Source organism: Rana temporaria, chromosome 4 (genome assembly GCF_905171775.1).
Source record: "Rana temporaria chromosome 4, aRanTem1.1, whole genome shotgun sequence".
Taxonomy (NCBI): Eukaryota; Metazoa; Chordata; class Amphibia; order Anura; family Ranidae; genus Rana; species Rana temporaria.
Window position 1 is genome coordinate 336076409 of NC_053492.1, and position 24058 is coordinate 336100466.

General features: G+C 44.7%; 1 protein-coding gene across 1 annotated transcript in view; it reads right to left on the reverse strand.

The window, feature by feature from the left end:
- NLRC4 (NLR family CARD domain containing 4) overlaps positions 1-24058 on the reverse strand; it is an 806697-nt gene that overhangs the window by 243191 nt on the left and 539448 nt on the right. The window contains exon 8 of the mRNA XM_040350743.1: positions 5961-6053. Coding sequence (XP_040206677.1) covers positions 5961-6053 — 93 coding nt within the window. The remainder of the gene's footprint in view (positions 1-5960; positions 6054-24058) is intronic.

A 24058-nucleotide genomic window follows, 5' to 3' on the forward strand; every position in this document is an offset into this window, starting at 1 on the left:
GCCCACTACCTCCTACGCTGGCTTACGCCGAGGAAACCCAGCGTATCTTTAACAGCGAGTGGGGGCGAGTGCTTTGTGAATCCAGTGCTCCAATGTATGTGAATCCGGGCCTTTGTATGTATGTTTTTTTTTATATTTCCTCTGCAGGCTATTGGACCCACCTACTATCAACACTGTTGGAGAATGGGCAGAATAGATAGATAGGGCTGTGTATGTTATTGTAGTGTTGTGTAATGCCATAGTTCTTCCTGTAGTATTCAAGGAAGCTAATATTTGTACTTTGAAATTATGCAAATGTTTTCTCTCTTTTCCTACTTTCCTTTACTGTTTTAGCAGATCCAGGCCGTCATTTCAAGTGGGGGGAGTGTGTAGCGCCTGTGTACTTATCAGTACCGGTGCTATGTTAATTTAGTAGGATGAGAGACTTATTTGCTTTCATCTGTATTTGATTTATCTAAATTCGACTGTCGCCAGCCCTGAACTGTTTTCTGGGTCATTCTGTTCTCCAGAGATGCCGTTTTCATCTCTGAACAGTAGGTGGCGCCAGAAGGGTCCAGGCGGAGCCGCGTATTTCTGTGGCGGAGGCGGTTGCTCGGGGTTCTTCGCGGGTTCCTGGTTCCCGGTGCGGCACCCACCTTCAGGGTGTGCGCACATCACAGGTCCCGGCGATATGGCCTGCCAGGCCAGGGCGCACGTGCTATGCGGAGTTCCTGACTCTGGGCCCTCATGTGTCTACAAAGTTTATTCTTTCACAAATCTTTCCTGTCTACCTCAAGTTGACTGTTCGTGTTGGACCAGAAATAAAGCATTGAAAAACATCAACCAACTGTCTGGAAATTTCGTCACTGCTCTCACAACCATCAACACCCCTAGACACATCACAGAGGTAACTTAAATACGCCGATCCCAACTCTAATCAGCGGCTCCTCCGGGGGTAGCGCTACATATATATATATATATATATATATATATATATATATATATATATATATATATATATATATACAGTATATATATATATAATATATATATATATATATATCAAATAAAACTTTCAATAATTAACATAAAAACACATTAACCTTTTATTTATAACTTCCAGTATTTTATACCACCCTGGGGCACAAGGTTCAATCGGCATAACCCCTCACTGTACCTGCTAGTCACTTCTAGGCCTCCAGACGCTAAAACCTCAGACTCAGAGACAACTAGCAGGTACCCATATACCAACTGGGAGCCGTACCTCAGACGGATCCCTAACCATGCCTTCTAGGTGCCCATCTGACCTAGCAAGGACCTTGCACCCCTCCACCACCACTCAAACCTGACACCTTAGGTTTGAGTGGCCCTCCACACCTTCAGGGCGCTCCGCGAACCTTCCTCCAATCCAAGACACCACATGTTGGTCCCGTCGTCGTTCAGGTGCACACCATCCCCCCGCAAGTACCTCCAGGGTTCCCCTTCCAGCTCCTGGTGTCGCACCACCAAACCCCCATTCCGCATCAAAAATGTGGCCACCTCCCGATTAACTTTTGTTCTGGCCCTGTTGATGCCCACCACCGACCTGGCCCACCTCCATTGCGTGCGGGCCACAATGTCAGACCAGACTATAAGCAAGTCAGGGTAATCCATCTGCAGCCGCAAAAGGTCAAATTTTATGTCCCGGACTAACTCCCTCATGGACCGTAACCCCAAATCATTCCCCCAGCATGTACTAACAACACATCAGGGGGCCTATCCAGTCCAGCATAGCGCTCAAATTCCCGGAATTATTCTGCTCCACAACAGCCCCGGCATCCCGATCCAGCGGACTACAGCCTCTGCCCTGGGAATGCCCAATTGACATCCATCAGGCCGCACAACAGCTCTCCTCGCTCCCCAATGGACAAAATAGTGCCCCAGTATCCATATTAGACAGGGGGCCCTATCTGAAAACAACATACTATACATAGCACCAACCACTCAAAAACTACTCACCCCCCCAACATCATAACAGAAGGGACACACAACCAAAATCCATACCGCTACCACCCCCAGCGCAACCTACTCACAGTAATTGAGGACGAACATACAAACGGTAACGATTCCCACCTACCAATGCATTTCAACACCCCTTCACTCAAGCCCCTGCGTGCTGCTTCAGTAGCAGCCCCAATCCAGAAGGAATGGGACGCAAAGTCCCCTGGATGCAGCCCCAACACCCCCAAACACTTTCTAAACACCACTGTGAACTGATACTGATGCACTGTTGGCATGCAACAGAAAAGATCCTGACCCATCCGAGCAGGAAACGAGAAACCACCTGCATCGGGCAAGCCGGAGACCCCTCCACTCCGAACAACTCCACCCGGGACCCTTGCCCGGCCTGATCAGTCTTGGATTTCCTGATCCAAAAGACCAAGGAAACCCCGCTGAACTCCACGTCGCCCTGTAAGCCATCTGACCCCTTTTTTGAAGAAGAAACCAATTCCCTGATATGCAGCGCCCCAAAAAATGCCAAGGAAAATGCAGCCTGAAACAAAAGGGCCTCATATTCCGAAGAGCACACATCCAGCAGCACCTGGAACAATGAACCCAACAACTCAAATGACACTGGGCAGCGGCTATGCGATGGACGCCGCCCCCAGGAATAACCCTTCAGTGCTTGCCCCACCAAAAAATTATTGGTACAATCCGGGCGACCTATCAGCTTAAACAAAAATGCCAAACCCATCAACTTACTATTCAGTGCTGACACTGAAAGACCCATCTCCACATTCCGGCCTATAAAGTACAACACCAGGAATACATCATCCCCAACAGGCACTTCCCCCCCCCCCCAGACTCCTGACCAGACCAAACCACTCCTTTCGGATCCACTATCCGTCCCGCTCGTAACTCTTCCCCAAAAGAGTTACGAGCGGGACGGATAGTGGATCCGAATGAGGAGTTGAAACATCAGCTGAGCGGCTCTATGAAGGATTGGTGCACTGGTTATCTATGCATTGTTTGAACGGCAGTATCGTGAGTGTGCTATTGCTAGAGAATCATCTTGTGTTTCTTTGGTGCCCTACCATCTGCGCAATGAGTTGTTTCTTTTCTTTTCCATGAGCGGTGTCTGTGTGGAGGAGATCCCTTATCTGTGAAGCAGGAGTGTGTCTGTGATCACATCGGATTTTTTATCACTGCACTGAACTGGGTGTTGTTTTTCATTTGAACCACTGGTGCACATCTTAAGCACAATTGGACATATTTTGTGGATTTGTTCTTATTGTTTTTTCTGTGTTATTATACCCAGAGCTTTAATCACTGTTTAGCACGGTTGGCATCATTATTTAAGTTAGTAATTAGCGCAATTATTTATATAATTGATCTATTGTGTTGTGTGAAGAAGATCTGTGTTTACCCTTAAAAGATGTGTATTGTATCATCAGGCTAAATGATTAGAGAAGTAGTATGTTAATTATTCTGATTGCTTCAGTGTATTAATTAACTCCATTGATGTCTTTATCTAAAGAAACGTGTCTGCATGGTCGGCTCCGACTTGTCTCCTATAATCTGTATGGGAAACCCCACTGTGTGAGGGGGGGCGTTCCTAACAGGCTGTAACCACATATAAGCTGAGTTTTTGTGTCATTAAAGTGTCTTGTTCTAGCAGTAAGCTTGTCTCATGTGTGGCTTTCTGGGCGATTCCAGGGATATCCCTCCTCGTGGAATATTGGGGTGATTTTCGTTATGGGAAGAAGGGAACGTTGACGGGGATATCATACCGATACCGTCACAAACTCATTAACCAAACCCCCCCTGGGATAAGACAAGTGATGGATCTATCTGAACTTGTTGGGTTCCCTCTTGGGATCTACCCCCAAGGGCGAAACCACCAAATTCTCCAGCGGCGGAGAAGCAAAGGGACCAGCCATGCGGCCCAGTTCCACTTCTATTGTCAACTTCGCAGACACCACTTCTGGATGAGCCAAAGCCGACTTCAAATTCTCTGCATGCGGTGGGGGATGTGCAAGTCTACACGGAATTCGAAAACCCTCAGCGAAATCTGACTCCAGCAGTTCCGCCGCCTCCCTCCGCAGATACCTACCTAGAAACGGACGCATCTTTGTTATGCTCACCGGAGTCATCCCTCTTTCCTGCAAGCTCCCCCTTTCCACCTTTTCCCCACTGCGAGCATCTATTAAGGGGATGGGAGCCCCCGCAACCGGAGCACTCGTGCTTAAATTTGCAAGTTGCACCGAACTTGCAAGTCACCTCATTGAAGGCCCAACCACACCCCTTGCGTCTTGTGGCCGACTGTTCCGAAGAAGAAGCACCGCCGGCCCCTGTCTGAAAAGATGAATTACCAGCCCGCACCAAAGTCATGAACCGCATCTAAAGACTAAATGTCGTTGTGGTCCCAGCGCAATGACGGATGGCCTTTCGCTGACAGAACTGCTCATCGTACCGCAGCAAGGCCAGACCACCATAACCTCAGTGAGCTTCCCCAATTGTATCCAGATAACAAAGGAGAGCGGAGCAATTCTCCAGCGCCCTTTCCCCAACCACACTGGCTAAAATTGCGAACGCTTGCAGCCAATTTGCAATGGCAGGGGGCGGCCCAACAGGCACCGGGGCTGACCCCGCTGCCGACGTGGCCCCGGACCCAGCTACTACCCCTGTTCCCCCAGCACCCCCATCAGATAGGGGAACCCAAGCCAACGTGGGTAACCCAGAAGCCTGTGCCAGCGCTAACCGACCCAAAACATCCCGCAAACCTGCCAATAACTGAGCCAAATCCTGTGTGCTGGACCTGGACAACCCATGGGCCCCCATTCCCCCTATCCCTGACCCCGACACACCACTCACCCCAACCCCAGCACTCGTACCATTAACCACAGGCACACGCACAGAAGTCAAAGAAGGTTGGCCGTCCGGCCGCTTACCAGGCTGTCACAGAAGAGGGCCTCCATGAGCCGTCATCACGGTCTCCACCGATGCCGGTACCTCCACGGACTCATCCTCGCTCTCATCTTTCAGCTCCCTTTCAGACAAGGGAGCGTCCTCCCGAACTCCAACATTGCCTTGGGCTGAAACACCAGAATGCTGCTGAACGCCACTTTGGACTCCCGTGACGTCACCCCCTGCCATTCTACAGGAGTGCACAGGCTGTTCGTCATCACTGATCCGACTGATCCTATCTGGGCGTGCAGCCAATCTGTGCCGTGCACCGTCGCCCGCAACTGCTGTAGAAGCCGATCCACGTCCGCCATACCTAGGCTGGACAACAGAATGGCAGAGGCAAAAAACTGCAGCAGGGAAGGCTTAGGCCCCGTACACACGGTCGGACAAAACCCATGAGAATGGTCCGACGGACCGTTTTCATCAGTTCACCGCTGAAGTGGCCTGATGGTCTGATGTGTGTACACATCATCAGTTCAAAATCTGATCGGGTCAGAACGTGGTGACGTAAAACACACAACGTGCTGAAAAAAACGAAGTTCAATGTTTCCAAGCATGCGTCGACTTGATTCTGAGCATGCGTAGGTTTTGAACCGATGCTTTTCTGTACTAACCATCGGTTTGGTCCAATGGGGCAGCGGTCCATCGGTTCGGTTTTGAAGCATGTTTTTAAATTTTGGACCGAAGGAAAACAGACCGATAGCCTATACACACGGTCGGTTTGGTCCGATGAAAATGAACTTCGGTTCATTCTCATCGGACCAAACCGACCGCGTGTACGGGGCCTGAAGCTTCTTTCCCCCTGCGCTCCTAGTGGTGACTGGCCCCTCCCCTTACTTTTCCTTTCCCTGAGCTGCCTTCCTCCTCCCCTCTGCTCTGACACCCCATGCTGCCCCTTACGTCCTGAGGCTCCGCCCCGTTAACCCATGTCATGCCGGCCCTCCATCTACGCCTTCGGCGCTGCTCCCTGCCTCTCTTTAGTGTATAGTTTTAAACACAGGCCGTGGTGTGCAACAATTGCATAAAACTGTTACCTAATTCTTCGCAGGCTTGCTTTCCGTTGTCTTCCAAATAGTTATCAGAGAGGTCAAGTACTTCCAAGTTTCTTATATTTTTCATATTTTGTGCTATTGGAAATAAATTAAAAGGTGGTTTAGTAAAATAATCTATTCATTTTATTTTATTTTTTATATTCTTTAAGGTAAAGACATAGACACAGAGCAGAGTATCTACGTATCTCTACTAATGCCGCGTACACACAATTTTTCGGCATGAAAAAAACGTCAATTTTAAAAACGTCATTTAAAATGATCGTGTGTGGGCTTCACATCGTTTTTCTTCTTCTGAATAATTGAGTGATAGGGGGCGCTGTAACCGATACCTATTGAGTGTATCATAAAAAAAGAGAACATACACACTAACTAAAATATATGCGCAATGTGAATATAAATGTAAAGATGCAATTCAGGCCTTAACAGCATGAACTGCATAAGGTGATATAATAACTTGATCTTGAATAAATAAAAATAAATATATAGTGCCAATAACCATTTGATAGGTGTAAAGGTGAACAATATATACGTGATACACAATATAAAAATGCGTGCTCCCAAAACCAAGGAAACAAAAAAGAGTCCAAAGAGAAAAAATATGTATATATATTAAAGGCACTGTCCATGCACTCTTAGGCCCCGTACACACGACCAAACATGTATGCTGAAACTGGTCTGCGGGCCAGTTTCAGCATACATGTTTGGTCGTGTGTAGGCGCGAGCGGGCCGAATTCCAGCAAACATTTGCCCGCCGGGCCTTTTCCCAGCGGGCAAATATTCCTGCACGTGTTTTAAAACCGTCCGCTGGAATCCTGCCCGCTCGGACATGTACGGTCGTCAGTACAGACCTACCGTACATGTCCGAGCGCCCGCCGTCCCTCGCATGCGTCAAATGACTTTGACGCATGCGTGGGAGCCTTTAAATGGCAGGCCCGCCCACGTCTCCACGTCATCGTCGCGGCGACGACGCGGACACGCCCCGCGTATTGTTTACGCGCGGACTTCTGTACGATGGTTAGTACAACCATCGTACAGAAGCCCTCTGGCAGGCATGTACGGTGAAAACGGTCCGACGGACCGCTTTCATCGTACATGTTTGCTCGTGTGTACCGGGCCTTAGAGTGATAATTGGCATTCTCCCAAATGGCAATAAATCAGCTTGACAGAGAGGCATGCAATCTTCTTTCAATCATGTGCATACAATTTAGATTCTTCCACCACTTAAGAGTTGACACCCGAGAAGTGCTGATATAATGGACTCTTACCAGAGCGATAGGGCTTGCTTATTTAAAAGAAAGCCAAAATCGCATTAGCAGAATAATGTCTGCAAGCATTTGGTGCGTCCTCCACTGGTGTCACAGGCTATCTCTCTCCAGGAAGTTTAGGCAGATGGGACATGAAAAGGCAGAGAACAACTCATAGTGCAACCGGTTTATTTAAGATAAAAATTAAAAACAAAGCAGGGCCAAGTGGCCACTTACACTAACAAGTGCCCAACCCGGCACTAGGACTGCAGGCTCAGATATGGAGGCGTCAGCCTATACTTCCGTATCAGCGCGGTTCCGTCAGGTGTCCTCGCTACAGCCGAATGCAGGTGGGGGATCGAGTTCAAAAGGTTGACCAGGCTACGCCGCCGACGATCGTTTCGTTAGTACGTCTTCAGGGGGCGTGAAGACGTACTAACGAAACGATCGTCGGCGGCGTAGCCTGGTCACCCTTTTGAACTCGATCCCCCACCCGCATTCGGCTGTAGCGAGGACACCTGACGGAACCGCGCCGATACGGAAGTATAGGCTGACGCCTCCATATCTGAGCCTGCAGTCCTAGTGCCGGGTTGGGCACTTGTTAGTGTAAGTGGCCACTTGGCCCTGCTTTGTTTTTAATTTTTATCTTAAATAAACCGGTTGCACTATGAGTTGTTCTCTGCCTTTTCATGTCCCATCTGCCTAAACTTCCTGGAGAGAGATAGCCTGTGACACCAGTGGAGGACGCACCAAATGCTTGCAGACATTATTCTGCTAATGCGATTTTGGCTTTCTTTTAAATAAGCAAGCCCTATCGCTCTGGTAAGAGTCCATTATATCAGCACTTCTCGGGTGTCAACTTTTAAGTGGTGGAAGAATCTAAATTGTATGCACATGATTGAAAGAAGATTGCATGCCTCTCTGTCAAGCTGATTTATTGCCATTTGGGAGAATGCCAATTATCACTCTAAGAGTGCATGGACAGTGCCTTTAATATATATACATATTTTTTCTCTTTGGACTCTTTTTTGTTTTTGTATATATTGTTCACCTTTACACCTATCAAATGGTTATTGGCACTATATATTTATTTTTATTTATTCAAGATCAAGTTATTATATCACCTTATGCAGTTCATGCTGTTAAGGCCTGAATTGCATCTTTACATTTATATTCACATTGTGCATATATTTTAGTTAGTGTATGTTCTCTTTTTTTCTGATACACTCAATAGGTATCGGTTACAGCGCCCCCTATCACTCAATTATTCACTGAATCAGAGATCTATATGTTCTCTTTTTTCTAGGGGAGCTGATTTTTGATTTATGATTTATTCTATATATCCCACACTTTTAGTATAATTTCTTTTGGCACGAAAATCATTTCTTTACACGTTTTTCTTCTTCTATCGTTTTTCGTGATGTAAAAAATGATCGTGTGTGGGCAAAAACGACGTTTTAAACCCGCGCATGCCCAGAAGCAAGTTATGCGACAGGAGAGCTCGTTCTGGTAAAACTACCATTCATAATGGAGTAAGCACATTCTTCACGCTGTAACAGACAAAAAAGCGCGAATCGTCTTTTGCTAACAAGGAATCAGCTAAAAGCAGCCCAAAGGCGAATAGAACTTCCCATTTTGAAATCCGTCGTACGTGATGTACGTCACCGCGCTTTGTTCATAATTTTTCCAAAACAATGGTGTGTGGGCAACATCGTTTTTAATGATGAAGTTGGAAAAACTTCGTTTTTTTTCATGATGAAAAACGATCCTGTGTACGCAGCATTAGAGTTCAAGCCAACAATGCATTCCTCAACCAATAATCAAAGAAGATCAATCGTATACAGTATATGTGGAGATGCAAAAAAGTAATAGACAACTGTGGGATAGGAGTCCCACAGAAATATGGCAGAAACCCACTATGCCTGCAAGATACCACTATTCATAGGCTACTACTCTCCATAAATTTTCTAAATTTTAGTAACTAGAAGAATAGAAAAACAGAGGGGAAGTGAGACATATATGAAAAAATGTTACTGCGCTGATCTAATTATCCCAAAAGTGCAATATCATAAAGTGCTATTAGACTGTGAACTGAATTAGTGCACAAACAACCGTAAATAAAGTGCTATATCAAGTACAATGACATAGTTGATATTAGGGTTGTCCCGATACCAATACCAGTATCGGTATCGGGAACGATAACGAGTATTTGCGGGAGTACTTGTACTCCCACAAATGCCCCCGATGCCTGAATAGAATACTTGAACACCCCCCCCCCCGCCGCCGCCACCGCTGCCGCAGTAATCAGCGTGCGGGGAACATTACAGGCAGCTTTCATTTGAATAGCTGTATTCCCCGCCGCGTCGTGTATAGACACTCCCCCTTGTTCCCCACACGCTGATTAATGCGGCAGCGGCATCATCATCTACTAGGTATGGGGGACATGGCTGCAATATATGGGGGGACATGGCTGGATATATGTGGGGGGACATGGCTGCAATATGTGGGGGGGGCATGGCTGCAATATATGGGGGGACATGGATGGATATATGTGGGGGGACATGGCTGCAATATGTGGGGGGACATGGCTGGATATACATGGGGGGACATGGCAGCAATATGTGGGGGGGCATGGCTGCAATATATGGGGGGACATGGCTGGATATATGTGGGGGGACATGGCTGCAATATGTGGGGGGACATGGCTGCATATATGTGGGGGGACATGGCTGCATATATGTGGGGGGACATGGCTGCATATATGTGGGGGGACATGGCTGCATATATGTGGGGGGACATGGCTGCATATATGTGGGGGGACATGGCTGCATATATGTGGGGGGACATGGCTGCAATGTGTGGGGGGACATAGCTGCAATATGTGGGGGGACATGGCTGGATATATGTGGGGGGACATGGCTGGATATATGTGGGGGGACACGGCTGGATATATGTGGGGGGACATGGCTGCAATATGTGGGGGGACATGGCTGCATTTGGGGACACATTAAAAAAAAAAGTATCAGTATTCGGTATTGACGAGTACATGAAAAAAAGTATTGGTACTTGTACTCGGTCCTAAAAAAGTGGTATCGGGACAACCCTAGTTGATATACTGTTGTGAAGGAATACAATGAGCATAATGATAAATTAGAAAATGTCTATTCTCTATGCATCTTTAATATAAAGTCTATATTGCTTTTTCATGTATACCACTGTTATAATCCTTCCTTACTCAAATCAGCTCCTAATAACACCCCTCCCAAACATGGCGAATACCCCCCCCCCCACTCCCACACAGCTTTAGGAATGCGGAGGTGAAGACACATCAGAGGGCCGGCTAAGATCGACACCCCATCTTGTATCTTCTTGTATCTCAGCCAATTAGATGTGCTTTCTAGTTCACATTAACATAATAGTGATGTATCATGCTGTATGTAGAAGTTTGTTTGGTCTGCAATAAAGGAGATAACGGTGTACTTCAACTGAGACGGTTGTATCAGTGACTTATTCCTCGCCATGCATGGTGATCTGAACTTGGAATTTGGAACAGCAGTAGAATCCATATTAACCCCTTTGCGGTTAACAGGACTATCACAGATGTCGCCCAACGTAGGGCTCCAGGTTTTTGACTGAAGAAAGACCGCAATCTAAAGGCTGAGCTGCCGATCGGGACAGATGAATACAGGGATTGCGCACCCCTTCTGTCGTGAGTATATATATATTATATATTTACCACTATACAGAAATTTGTTCTATCTAAATTGGCAATTGGTCTGTGTCGGCTTCCTGAAAGTCAACAAAGAGGCAGGTAATTTTTATATCTCGCCTGGGGCTGTTTTAACGATCCTGCTATCGGATTTCTACTGACTGTGTATTTGTTTAATGTTTGTATTGTTCAGTGTCTGCTGTCCTTTAAATTTGTAAATTCAGCAAGCTGAAAATTGTTGCAATTGATGATTACTCTGACCCAGGAGGTAAAAGCTCATTTGCCTTTGGGAAGACGGGTAGGTTGTCCAGAAGGTTTTGCCTTACAGGATGGGAAACTTTGCAACAAATGTATTTTTAGACGAGTTTCTCAGGGTTAATGGTTAACCCATGAGGGTGTATCTCACCTGTTGATGCTTTTGCAACTTGACAGACAGCAGGTGTCATGTTTTGTTCTCATTGTGTTTGTGTGTTCTGAGATTAAACGTACATTTCCCAGTGAAAGAGGATATAGGAAAGAAACTTGCGATAGGAGCCCCCCAACCCTTGTGTTCTTGTTTTAGAAGGAGGGGTGAAGATGGGTTAGAATGTCTACTAGATATGAAATCACTAGTGAGCATGAGATGTAAGGAATCAGCAAGGAAATGGTTAAAGAATTTGGAAGTGGAATGCAAGTGGACAGAAGGTTAGAGAAATGAACAAGGTCTGTTGGATGTGAAACAAGTACATTGTAAATTGGACAGAAGTCAAGCGTTGGTTGTTGTAATGAAAGTTTGTGAATTGGAAGACTGCCAGACTGAAGATAAAGGAATTCTATGTGATAAAAGCTTACTGCAAGTTTCAGAATGTTGGTTTTGTGCAGCAAGAATATTGCACAAAGAGGCGAAGAAAGATGGCGATTGTTTTGTATATTTTTATCCCAAACCTGATGTTTCCAGACCACCCCCCCCCTATGGAATTTGGAAGAAAGGACAGGGAAAACCCAGCCCTCCACCTAATGCCCAGTTTCTTCCCACTACCCAAGATCAAGTACAGCCCAGTGCACTTCCTCCCGGCAGCCATCTTAGTGCACCCACATCCTCATTTCTTGCCCAGCCCAGTGCACTTCCTCCCGGCAGCCATCTTGGTGCACCCACATCCTCATTTCTTGCCCAGCCCAGTGCACTTCCTCCCGGCAGCCATCTTAGTGCACCCATGCTCTCACTTCCTGCCCAGCACAGTGCACTTCCTGCAGGTGGCCATCTTGGTACACCCAGAAGGCCTAACCAATGCATATACCCAGTTCTCCCTGTTTTAAACCAGTATGGCTCCTACCAAACTCATGTCTTCACCAATACAGAAGTGTCACCTTCACAGGCCAGATATATTAATTATGAAGAAGCGTCTGAGTGGGAAGATCAACAACAGGCGGCAAGGCCATCCGCTGATTTAACCCCCAATCCGGCTCCAGACTCACAATTCGGAGAGAATATCAAACATATGCTGTCAACTGTAAAGAACAATGCCCCCTTGTCAGCCCCCGCCCCAACACCAGTCTCGGTTGACAGAAGGGGCACCTGTGATATATGTCGCTTTTACCCCAACACAAGCAGCGGCCCTAGTGATAAGTCTGCCTGACTCGGAGAAACATCCAATGCCCTTCTACTGCAGGATGGTGCAAATACAAGAAACGTATTCAGCTGCTTTGAGAGATTTGATCAGTTTATGCCAAATTAAAGCAGGACATGTTTTTTTGGCTGGTCATGCAAGCGGCCTTCAATGATGCCCGCCTGACAAGTGCCACTTCCTGTTCCTCAGGTGTGGAGTTCTGTGCCCAACTCCACGAATGGGCAAAGGGGAAATTAACGGATCAGACAACCACCATCCAAGAAATTACCCAAGATGAAGGGGTGTCTGTGGAGAAGTATGATGCCAGACTCGTACAAGCCTTTGATGATGTGGGGTTCTCTCGCCATGAAAAGGCACACACACACGTTATCAACGGTTTTTGTCTCAGGGCTCAGAGAGGATACCAGAAAAGGCCTGATGGTGACTCCCCCAGAATACTGCTCTATGTAGATGTCCAAACTACTGTTGGTGGCCAGAGGTATAGAAAATCAACGCCCCTCATGGTGGCCCATGATGAAGAGAATGTAGAGCCCCAAGACATCCCAGACAAGACTGACCCCCGTGAAGGACAAACGCGGACATCAGCAACCACCACCACCATGCCCCAACTCTCACTAGGGAATGGGCAAACCTGTGTCACCCCTTATGACAGTGTCCTCTACCTTTCCCATGAATTTGCTCAGGGCTGATATGCTGTCCAGACTACAGGCCTCAATAATTTTCACGCCTGAAGGAGGAGTGCAGCTACATACTCCCTTATCCCCAGAAGACTCATCTGCCTTGTGTTCTCTGCCTCGCATGATGATACTTCATGAAGCAATACCTCCAAGTACAATACCACAAGACGTACTTGATAGAATCCCTATGTGCCTATGGTCCACGGGACCGGAAGACATTGGTCATTTGAAAGTGCCACGAGTTTTAGTCAAGCTCATTGCCCCGGAAACCACAATACCCCTTGAAGCCAGCTCAATCCACAGCCATCTCGAAACAGGTCGAGACTCTTGTGTCCAATGGAGCTCTGATACCCTGTACCTCTGAATGCAATACAACCTTGTTCCCAGTGAAGAAACGGACCCCAAGAGGAGAACCAGAGAAATACAGAATGATCCAAGACCTCCGAGCAGGTAATGAAGCCACAGTGTTGAACACCCCAATTGTGCCAAATCTCCAAGCCAGTTTGCCAAAGCCATAAATTCAATACTTGATACAGGGCAAAAAGAACACCCTGCAGTGACTCTTCTCATATATGTGGACGACCTTCTTCTCTGCACAGATGACCAACCCACTGCAGAAGAAAATTCAGAAAGTCTACTATGCTACCCTGCGGAACAAGGCTGTAAGGCCTCCAAAGCCAAAATACAGTGGTGTTCCAAGACATATCACATCGGACCGAGTGGCTGTTATCCAGGACATTCCCCAACCACAGGCCACTAAACAACTGCATGCTTTTCTTGGGCTCATATCTTACTGCAGGGTGTGGATCCCTGATGCATCGATCCTCATGCAACCACTCTATGATGCTCTCAAGTTTGTGCCGTCTAACCTGTCAAGCGAAGCCCTGGACAATTTCTTTCCTGCTGAAGCAAGCAATATCTACAGCTCCTGCTTTGGGCTTCCCAGATTATGGAATACCCTTTAAGCTGTTTGTGTCGGAAAGAAAAGGCCATGCAACAGGGGTCCTAGCTCAACCACATGGAGGCCGGACTAGACCCATTTGGTACTATTCATGCCGCTTAAACCCCGTGGCTAGGGGTGGCCCTTCCTGCTTAAGAGCAGTCTTTGCTGCCCAAGCACTACTGGACAAAACTTCAGACCTAGTTTTAGCACACCCCCTGCTTCTTCTGGCACCGCATGACATTGCTGCCATCTTGAATCACGTGCAACCCCTACACCTGTACACTGCCAGACATCTTCGGTTGCAAATCTCCCTCCTCCTTCCAGACAATGTGACCCTACAAAGATGTCTCACTTTCAACCCGGCCACACTTCTGCCATTTTTCGAGGGGGGACAAGATGGAGAAGATGAAGAAGGAATCGGAGAAGGTGAAGAAAAAGACACCTGTACTGTTCCACATGACTGCCTTGAAATGATGCGCATGGAAACCACACATTTACCTACAGTAAGTGACACTCCTCTGGAAAACCCTGACTACATACTTTTTGTGGATGGCTCCAGATATGCGGACGAAGGAGGCAAGTACCACACAGGTTATGCTGTGACCTCAGAATTTGAAATTCTACAATCAGGAGCATTACCTCCAACTGTCTCTGCTCAGGAAGCGGAGCTCCATGCCCTCACTACAGTGTGTAAGATAGCAGAAGGTAAAAGAGCCAACATTTACACAGACTCAAGGTATGCCCTGGGAGTGGCCCATGACTTCAGTATCATCTGGAGGGCTACAGGATTTCTGACAGCGGCCGGAACACCGGTGAAACACGGCCCAGCCATCAAGGAGTTAATCGATGCACTACTTCTGCCTGACCAAGTGGCTGTCTTGAAGGTTAAAGTACATGGCAAACTGAATTCTCAAGAAGCCAGAGGGAACCACCTAGCGGATATAGCTGCCAAACAAGCAGCGAAAGACCAACGAAAAATGGCTGAAGTGGCCGAAGAGGAGAGTGAATCTTTAGCGCATATGCCTTTGGAGGTCCATGTGCCATCTGACAGGCTATACCTAGCCTCTATGCAAAATGCAGCTCACACAGAAGAACATTTGGAATGGATCAATAAAGGAGCAGAATAGGATGGAGATCTATATCTGATGAGAGGGATAACCTGTTTACCAAAATATATGTATCCAGCAGTCGTCCAATGGGCACATGGACCTGCAAATCTCTCTAAGAACTTAATGAATTCACTAATCAGCAAGTATTACTGGGCCCCAGGGATAACCACCCTAACCAGAAATGACTGCGCCTCATGTGCAGTATGTGCAAAATGAAACCCGGGGAGGACAGAGAAGACACCGCAGAAGCATTTGGCGAAACCGCTCTATCCGTTCCAGAGGATACAGATTGATCACATACAGATGCCAAAAAGTGGCCGATATCAATATGCCCTAGTGGTGGTGGACATGTTCTCTGGTTAGCCAGAAGCCTATGCTGTAACAAACATGACAGCCAAGACCACGGCTAAGAAACTACTGAGTGAGCTAGTATGTAGATTTGGGGTTCCAGAGGTGATAGAGAGCGATCAGGGCCCAGCCTTCACAGCAACCCTTACAAAAGAGATTTGGGCAGCACTGGGAGTTCAGTTAGCTCTACACACCTCATACCACCCTCAAAGTAGTGTGAAGGTAGAAAGGATGAATGGGACTCTAGAGGACAGGATGTTAAAGATGGCCCAAGAGACTAACATGAGTTGGCCAGACAGTTTGCCCATTGCCCTGTTCAGTGTCAGACACCCCCCCCCCCTGGGAAAACATGCTCTGTCCCCTTATGATATTCTGTTTGGTTCAGCCCCCAGACTTGGCTTCCCACAGTAGTTGCAGTTACAATCTGATGTGTTTAGCTATGTCACACGTTTGTCTCATTAACTAATATCTGTACGAGTGTTTTCTCCCATTCCAGATCCTGAATTACATACAGGAACATACCAACTACTGCCTGGAGATTGGGTGCTAGTAAAGCAGTTTGTGAGGATCTCTTGAGCCAAGAAATGATGGTTCTTCCCAAGTTTTTCTGACCACAGCCACCTCAGTCAAATTGGCTGTGAAAGAAAATCTGGTTACACACTTCCCACTGCAAGAAAGCTCCAACCCCTGAGGACAAGATCCTGCCCACTTCGTGCGGACTATGCTGCATATCCTTTTTTCTGTTTGGTCCAAGGGGGGCTCAGCAGGGAACCATTACACAAAATGACAAGTTATTCACCACATTCTAGTATAACTCTTCAAACACATGTGGCCACCTTTATCTTTGATTACTGTAACATAGTCTACTGTCCTCCAGTTCCCTGGCAATGTAACTTACACCGTGACACACCCAGTCACAGGAGGAAGCAAGCAGCTCCCTCCGGAAGCTTTGACCCTCATGTGTACATAGATGCCAGAGGTCCCAAGGGGGGTTCCTGATCAATTCAAAGCCAGGGACCAGGTAAATGCTGTTTTTGAGTCTTTGATCCCCATAATTACTGTCAACAAGAATGTAGATTGGATTAACTACATATACTGCAACCAACAGAGATTTGTAAATTACACTAGACATGCCCTCCAGGGAATTGCAGACCAGTTAGCCCCCACTTCCTATATGACATTCGAGAACCGTATGGCCTTAGACATGGTGTTAGCTGAAAAAGGAGGTGTCTGTAAAATGATAAAGAAAACGGGAACATGTTGCACCTACATTCCTGACAATACTGGCCCAAATGGTAAGGTTACTCTAGCTATAAAGAAATTGGAAGATCTGTTATTGGAGTTGAAGAAGAACTCAGGTATTGCAGACCCGTGGGATCAATATTTCAGCTGGATGAGTGGGTGGCAAAAGGTGCTCGCCCAGATAAGAGTAACGGTATTAATATTCCTAGTTCTCTTAGCTCTGGTTGTATGCTGTATTCTGCCCTTTGTAAAGAAGTTAACGAGCAATGCTGTAGACAACAGAACACCTACATTTCTCCACCAAGAAGAAGAGGATCCCCTTATGAAGGAAGAGGATAAACCTTTTTACTCCTTTACAGTCACTCCCCGTACATAATTTCACAGTCCTATAGGGATTTAGGGAAAGGATAGGGAACCCCGGGGCCGCGACCTGGGTTCAGTTGCAGCGAAAGCCATCCTCACCACTAGAGGCTCTGGGGAACACCTGCTGGACCTTAGACTCTGCGCGCCCTGGGGAATCTAGGGTTCACGTTTCCTGTCCGTCCGCAGAGGTCCTTTAGTTTGAGGGACAGATAGAAAATAGCCATCCTTCACAGGGGGTCTGTGAAGGAATGCAATGAGCATAATGATAAATTAGATAATGTCTATTCTCTATGCATCTTTAATATAAAGTCTATATTGCTTTTTCATGTATACCACTGTTATAATACTTCCTTACTCAAATCAGCTCCTAATAACACACCTCCCAAACATGGCGAATACCCCCCCACTCCCACACAGCTTTAGGAATGCGGAGGTGAAGACACATCAGAGGGCCGGCTAAGATCGACACCCCATCTTGTACTCTTCTTGTATCTCGGCCAATTAGATGCGCTTTCTAGTTAACATTAACATAATAGTGATGTATCATGCTGTATGTAGAAGTTTGTTTGGTCTGCAATAAAGGATACAACGGTGTACTTCAACAGAGACGGTTGTATCAGTGACTTATTCCTAGCCATGGATGGTGATCTGAACTTGGAATTTGGAGTAGAATCCATATTTACCCCTTTGCGGTTAACAGAACTATCACACTGTATGGATAAAAATTCGTGAGTCTATCACGCTATACCAAAAAATATATTAAATAAATAAATAAATGGATGTTATAAAACTTCATACAATGTGCTATAAGCAAACTACTAAAAGTGTAAACAGCAGTTAAGTTGTCAACATAGGACATCAAAGAACACAGTCAATGTACAATGGGCTCCTATGATGCAAACATTCCCACTAATAGTGCGAATACCGGAAAAAATATATATATTTATTAGATTTCAAATTCCCATAAATAGCTAGTGAATGTGCAAACAGCACTTAAAAAGTTCAATCATGGAACAGCAAACAATTTTGCAATTGAACAATGGATTCCAATGAGATATGGAGGGAGGGGTTCAATGCTGGTAGTGCTTGTTACACAAAGTAAATGATTAGAGGTGCAGCTGTCTCTTCCACCCGACAAACATGTGCCACCATCACCAACGGCTAAACTGAACACTCACCAGACCCCGGTTATTAAAAGGCCCCAAAATGGTTTATTTTCTGACCGCCACTGAGTATGTCCTCCTTCTCCCTCTTTCAAGATTCCCTTATTGCCTCAAAATCCAAGGGCTCATCATAGTGTAGTATGTAAAAATACTTATTTATTAAAATAATAAAAACAATGCACTTACAAGAAAAAGTGTCTTTGACCTGCACTGAGTATCTCTGGCAGTGTCGAGCGTTATAGCTGCTGACCAGCGTTTGTGTTGTTCCTCGAGGGGTGTGCGTACCTCGCTCCTGTTCCCCTGTATTCCAACAGATGGTTCTGACGCGCTGGTGCACTCCCCCTTCGTGTGTATCCAGGCAACTTCTACGCATTTCGCAATACTTGCGTCATCAGGAAAGTTGTGGATACTACTTGCTTTACAGTATTTATACCCTGGCATTCTATCTGGAAAATGATTGTGTGTTTCCAAAATACCGGAATTTTTCCGGCCACCATCTTGGCTGCTGGCACCGGAAACTCCTAGTCCGCCATTTTAGCTACTGTATTCATCTTATAAATGTGCATTCGGTCGCCATCTTAGCTGCTGGCACCGAAAATGCACATTCCGTTGTGGCAGCATTTAGCATTCTGTAGCCAATACTGTGGGCCCCCCTGTGTTTTGGATGAAATAGGTCACCGTTTATTATGTGCCTATCTGGGTTTCCTATTACGCGTGCTCCGTTTAGCCTTGAGAAGTCCGCCGTTGATCCCCCCCCCCCCCGCCGGAAATGCCCGCGCCGCCATCTTTACTGTGGCACCGGATGTTCCGATGCCGCCATTTTGGTTCCTGGCCCCCTTTCTATGAGTGCTTATTTATATGGTTCCTCAGCCGTCATCTTCACGACTGGCGTCGGAAGTGCTAATTTGGCCATATTAACTGCTGGTTTCATCCCTTTATAGCCGTAAGCATCTATAGTCGACTCTGCCAGGGCTACTTTACATCAAGATGCAATTGCAATTACAAATGGTTTAAAAATAGGATAACAAAAAGGCAAAACAATGTTTCCAAAGTGCACCATCTCTGATACCTTTGCCATATGTTCACATGTTATAGTCCTGCTAGTGTTTGTTACATGTACCCACTGCCATTAACATTACAGTGGGTGTTCAAATGAGAAAAGAGAGAATAATGATGTATATTGTGGTTATTTAGAGGTCCATGCTTTGGGAGATGAATAGTGAACATGGAAAGATGGAAAAATAAAAATAAAAATAAAAATAGATAAATATAGAAAATGAAAATATAAATAAAATAAAATAAAATAAAAATAAAAAATAATAAAAAATTAAATTAAAAATAAACAATTAAAATAAAATAAATTAAAATAAAAATAAAGATAGAAATAAAAATAAAAATTAAATAAAAATGAGAATAATTAAAAATAAAATAAAAATAGAAATAAAATTAAAGGAAAAATATGTGCTAATAATCTTCCACATTCATTCCCTTAGGTTTAAGCGTGTCCAATTTAAAAATCCACTGTGTTTCGTTCCTTGATATTTCCCTTCTCAGGTTCAAATTTCTCCAATTTTGTTCTATGTTATCAATGGAGTAGAATTTCAGTTTACTAGGGTCTTTGTTATGTTTTTGCTTAAAGTGCAATGACACACTATGGTATATGAACCCTTTCTTGATGTTTCCGATATGTTCCCCCATTCATACTGAAAGTTTTCTTGTGGTTCTGCCAATGTATTGCAGCCCACATTCACACTCCAACACATACGTGACATGTGTGCTGCAACACGTAATTAGCTTCTCTATTTTGAATTTTTCGTTATTGGTGTGTGATTGGAAATGGTCGACCTTCCTCGGTCCTACCGTGGTGCGGCAAGGTTTGCACCTCCCACATCTGTAGAAACCCTTGTGATCGAGGAAGGACGTCATCCTCTTAGGTGGATTGGTACATTTTTTACTATAGTGTTTATAATTCTTCTGGCTCTCCTATATATAAATTTGTGCCTGGCTGGTAAGATTTTGCTGAGCTGTTTTTTTTGCTTTATGATGTTTTCGACCACTTGATATTCTGCATTGAAGCCTGTTATAAACGTGACATCATTATTTTCGGGTGGTTTGTCATCCCGGTTCAGAGATCCTACTTCTAGTCTTGTTTGTTCCAACCTAGCTTTATCATAGCCCTTATCGACAAATCTGTTGATGAGGGTGTTTGTCTGTGAATGATAATCATCCATAGAGTTACAGTTCCGTTTGATTCTGATGAACTGCCCCTTGGGTATAGCTCGTTTCCACTGTGGGTGGTGGCAGCTACTAAACGGTATATACCCATTACGGTCCGTATCTTTAAAATGTGTTCTCATGTGCAGTTCTTTCCTAACTTTGAATAGTTCCAGGTCTAGAAACTGTATTACATCAGGTTGTACATTGACTGTAAATTTAATTCCATATTTGTTGGTATTAATATGCTCTATGAAACCGTTCAGTTGCTCACGGTTTCCCTTCCATATAATTAGTATATCATCAATGAACCATTTGTATATTTGTATGTGTGGCCAACACCTTCCAAAGACTTCTTCACTCTCAGACTTATTTAGAAATATGTTGGCCACACTTGGGGCATACTTGTTCCCCATACCTACCCCTTTTGTTTGGCTATAGTACTTGTGGTTGTGCCAAAAGAAGTTATTCTTCATGGCCATTCTCAAGCCCTCTAAGATGAATCTTCTCTGTTTTAGTCTGAGTTCCGAATTATTTTTTAAAGCCCATGCTACTGCTGCAAGTGCATCTGTCTGCTTTATGTTGGTATATAGAGATTCCACATCTATAGTTATTAATAATGTGGAATCATCTATTGGCACCTGTGTTAATGTATTTATGACATCTTTACTATCTTTAATAAATGATTTACCTTTTGCTGCCAATGGCTGTAAGAACACATCTAAGTACTCCCCTAGCCTTGAATGTACGGAGTTTATGCCACTTATTATCGGTCGTCCTGGATGTTTGGACTTATTTTTGTGAACCTTTGGTACCTGGAATATGACCGGTATCCTTGGGGCTTTGGGTAGTATATATCTCCCCTCTTTTTTGTTTATGATATGGTCCGCAATCCCTTTATTTAGAAAATCTCTCAGTTTTGATTTTAGTTCTTTGTTGGGGTTCTTTTTCAGTGGTTGATAGGTAGTAATGTCATCAACTAACCTATTTAGTTCATATGCATAGTCTTTCTTGGTTAGGATGACCAGCCCTCCCCCTTATCCGGTGGTCTCACCACTATGTCTTTACGTTTTTCTAGTTTGTTTATTCCTTGCCATATTCTGTCTTGTTTTGTGTTCTTCTGTGGTCTAATGTTCTTTATTTCCTTCTCTACCATTTTCTTAAACACTTCTATGTAGTGATTGAAACTAATTTTAGGGTCAAAGGTGGATTTGTTTTTTTAATTGGCTATGTGTATATTCTGGGGTTTCTGCCATTCTAGTACTCTCCCCCTTTCCCCTTAAAATATTTCTTTAGATTCAACTTCCTTATACATTTTTGAAAATCTATAAAAGTTTCAAAACTATTAAAGGCCCTACTTGGCACAAACTTAATGCCTTTGTCTAATACTAGTAATTCCTCCTGTGAGAACACAATATTGGTTAAGTTGAAGATCCCTTTGCCTAACCCACCCTTTTTCTTTTTGCTTCCCCCTCTGCACCCTCTCCTTCTTGTGGGTTGTGGTTCCATCCCCCCCTGCTGGTTTGAAAAACCAGCATTGGTGGTCTGAAGGACTCCCCCCAATCCCTCCATTCCCCCTGCCATTGGGGCGGTCCGTAATTTTGGCCATAATATCCCCTTCCTCTTCCCCTTTGGCCTCCTCTCCATGGTCTGGAGTATTGACCAGTATGGGGTTGATAGGCATATGGTTGGGGTGGTGGTCCCCCTTGTTGTGTTTTATTTGGGGTAGAGTTATTTGTGTTATTTTTATTTGTGGCGGGTGTAGCTACTTTGGGCCAAATCCACAAAGATCCGGCGTAACGTAAATTTTTTCATTTAAGTTACACTGCCTTAAAATTTCTACCTAAGTGCCCGATCCACAAAGCACTTACCTAGAAATTTTGGGCTGTGTAACTTAAATTCCGCCGGCGCAAGGCGTTCCTCTTCAAATGGGGGCGATTCCCATTTAAATGAGGCGCGCTCCCGCGCCGGCCGTACTGCGCATGCTTGTGACGTTATTTTCCCGATGTGCATAGCGCGAAATTACGCTACGCCGTGCTTTGTGCATCCCGTCGGGTCAATAAAGTTGCGTCGGGAAAAAAAAAAGATACGGCGAAAAAAAAAAAAAAAAAAAAAAATTGCGTCGCTGGACAGAAGGGTCTGCTTTTACATGGTGTACTAACTTTACACCTTGTAAAAGCAGCCCTAATTTTGCGTATGCAAACAAAAACTTACAGAGAAAAAACGAAGCTGAAAAGCTTCGTGGATCTCCATAAGTGCTAATTTGCATACCCGAGGCGGCATTTCGACACGAAATGCCCCCAGCGGCGGATGCGGTACTGCTTCTGCCTAACTATGGAAAACTGATTCTGTGGATCAGTTCCATACTTAGGAACAGGGATACAACGGCGTAACAGCAGTTACGCCGTCGTATCCCTTTTGTGGATTTGGCCCTTTCTTCTTTGTACTTGTGGTTGCAGCATTCCCCTGTGCGGCACCTGCTACCTGTGTGTCAGCCATTTCTATTTCATCATTGAGTGAGGTATTGTTTGAGTTGGGTGTTACATCATTTTCCTGCCAATTATATATTTTCCCTGCTATATAATCTTTCTTATCCCGCTGGTACTTTTTGACCTTCTTGTTTTTATTCTCGTTATCTAATTTTCCCAGGAAATCCTGTAGCTTCTTGGCTCTAGTGCTATAATCATCAGTGTTTATATGTGGGGTCATGCTCTCTTTAAGACTATTGATGGTACTTTCAATTTTACTTAATTTGATCTTTCTTCTCTCAATAATAATGTCTAATAATTAGTGGGAATGCTTTAATAAGCATTCCCAGTATTGATATCCGTAAATGTATTATTAGTGGGAATGCTTAATAAGAATTCCCAGTATTGATATTTGTTTTTTAGTGGGAATGCTTTAATAAGCATTCCCAGTATTGATATTCGTTTTTTATTATTCTTCTTCTTAATTAGTGGGAATGCTTTAATAAGCATTCCCAGTATTGATATTATTTTTTTATTTTTCTTCTTAATTAGTGGGAATGCTTTAATAAGCATTCCCAGTATTGATATTCGTTTTTTATTTTTAGTGGGAATGCTTTAATAAGCATTCCCAGTATTGATATTCATTTTTTATTATTAGTGGGAATGCTTTAATAAGCATTCCCAGTATTGATATTCGTAAATTTATTATTATTTTTCTCCTTTATTCCGTACGTTTTTTGGCTCTGCGTAACTTCTGCATACTTTCAGCTATTGAGACCATTCAACTATTAAAATGTTCGTCTCGTTCAGCTAATGATGGGACTTCAAGTTCTTTTGTACTATTTATACTTTTTAAAATATTAAGCTTTTAGACACTTTTTTTAACATTGAAGTCAATGAGAACATGCTTTTTACCACTTCAAATCACACGTGCTGCCAAAAGTTTCAGCTCCTTCATACTTTCACTTACAGACACCAAACAAACTTTAAAGC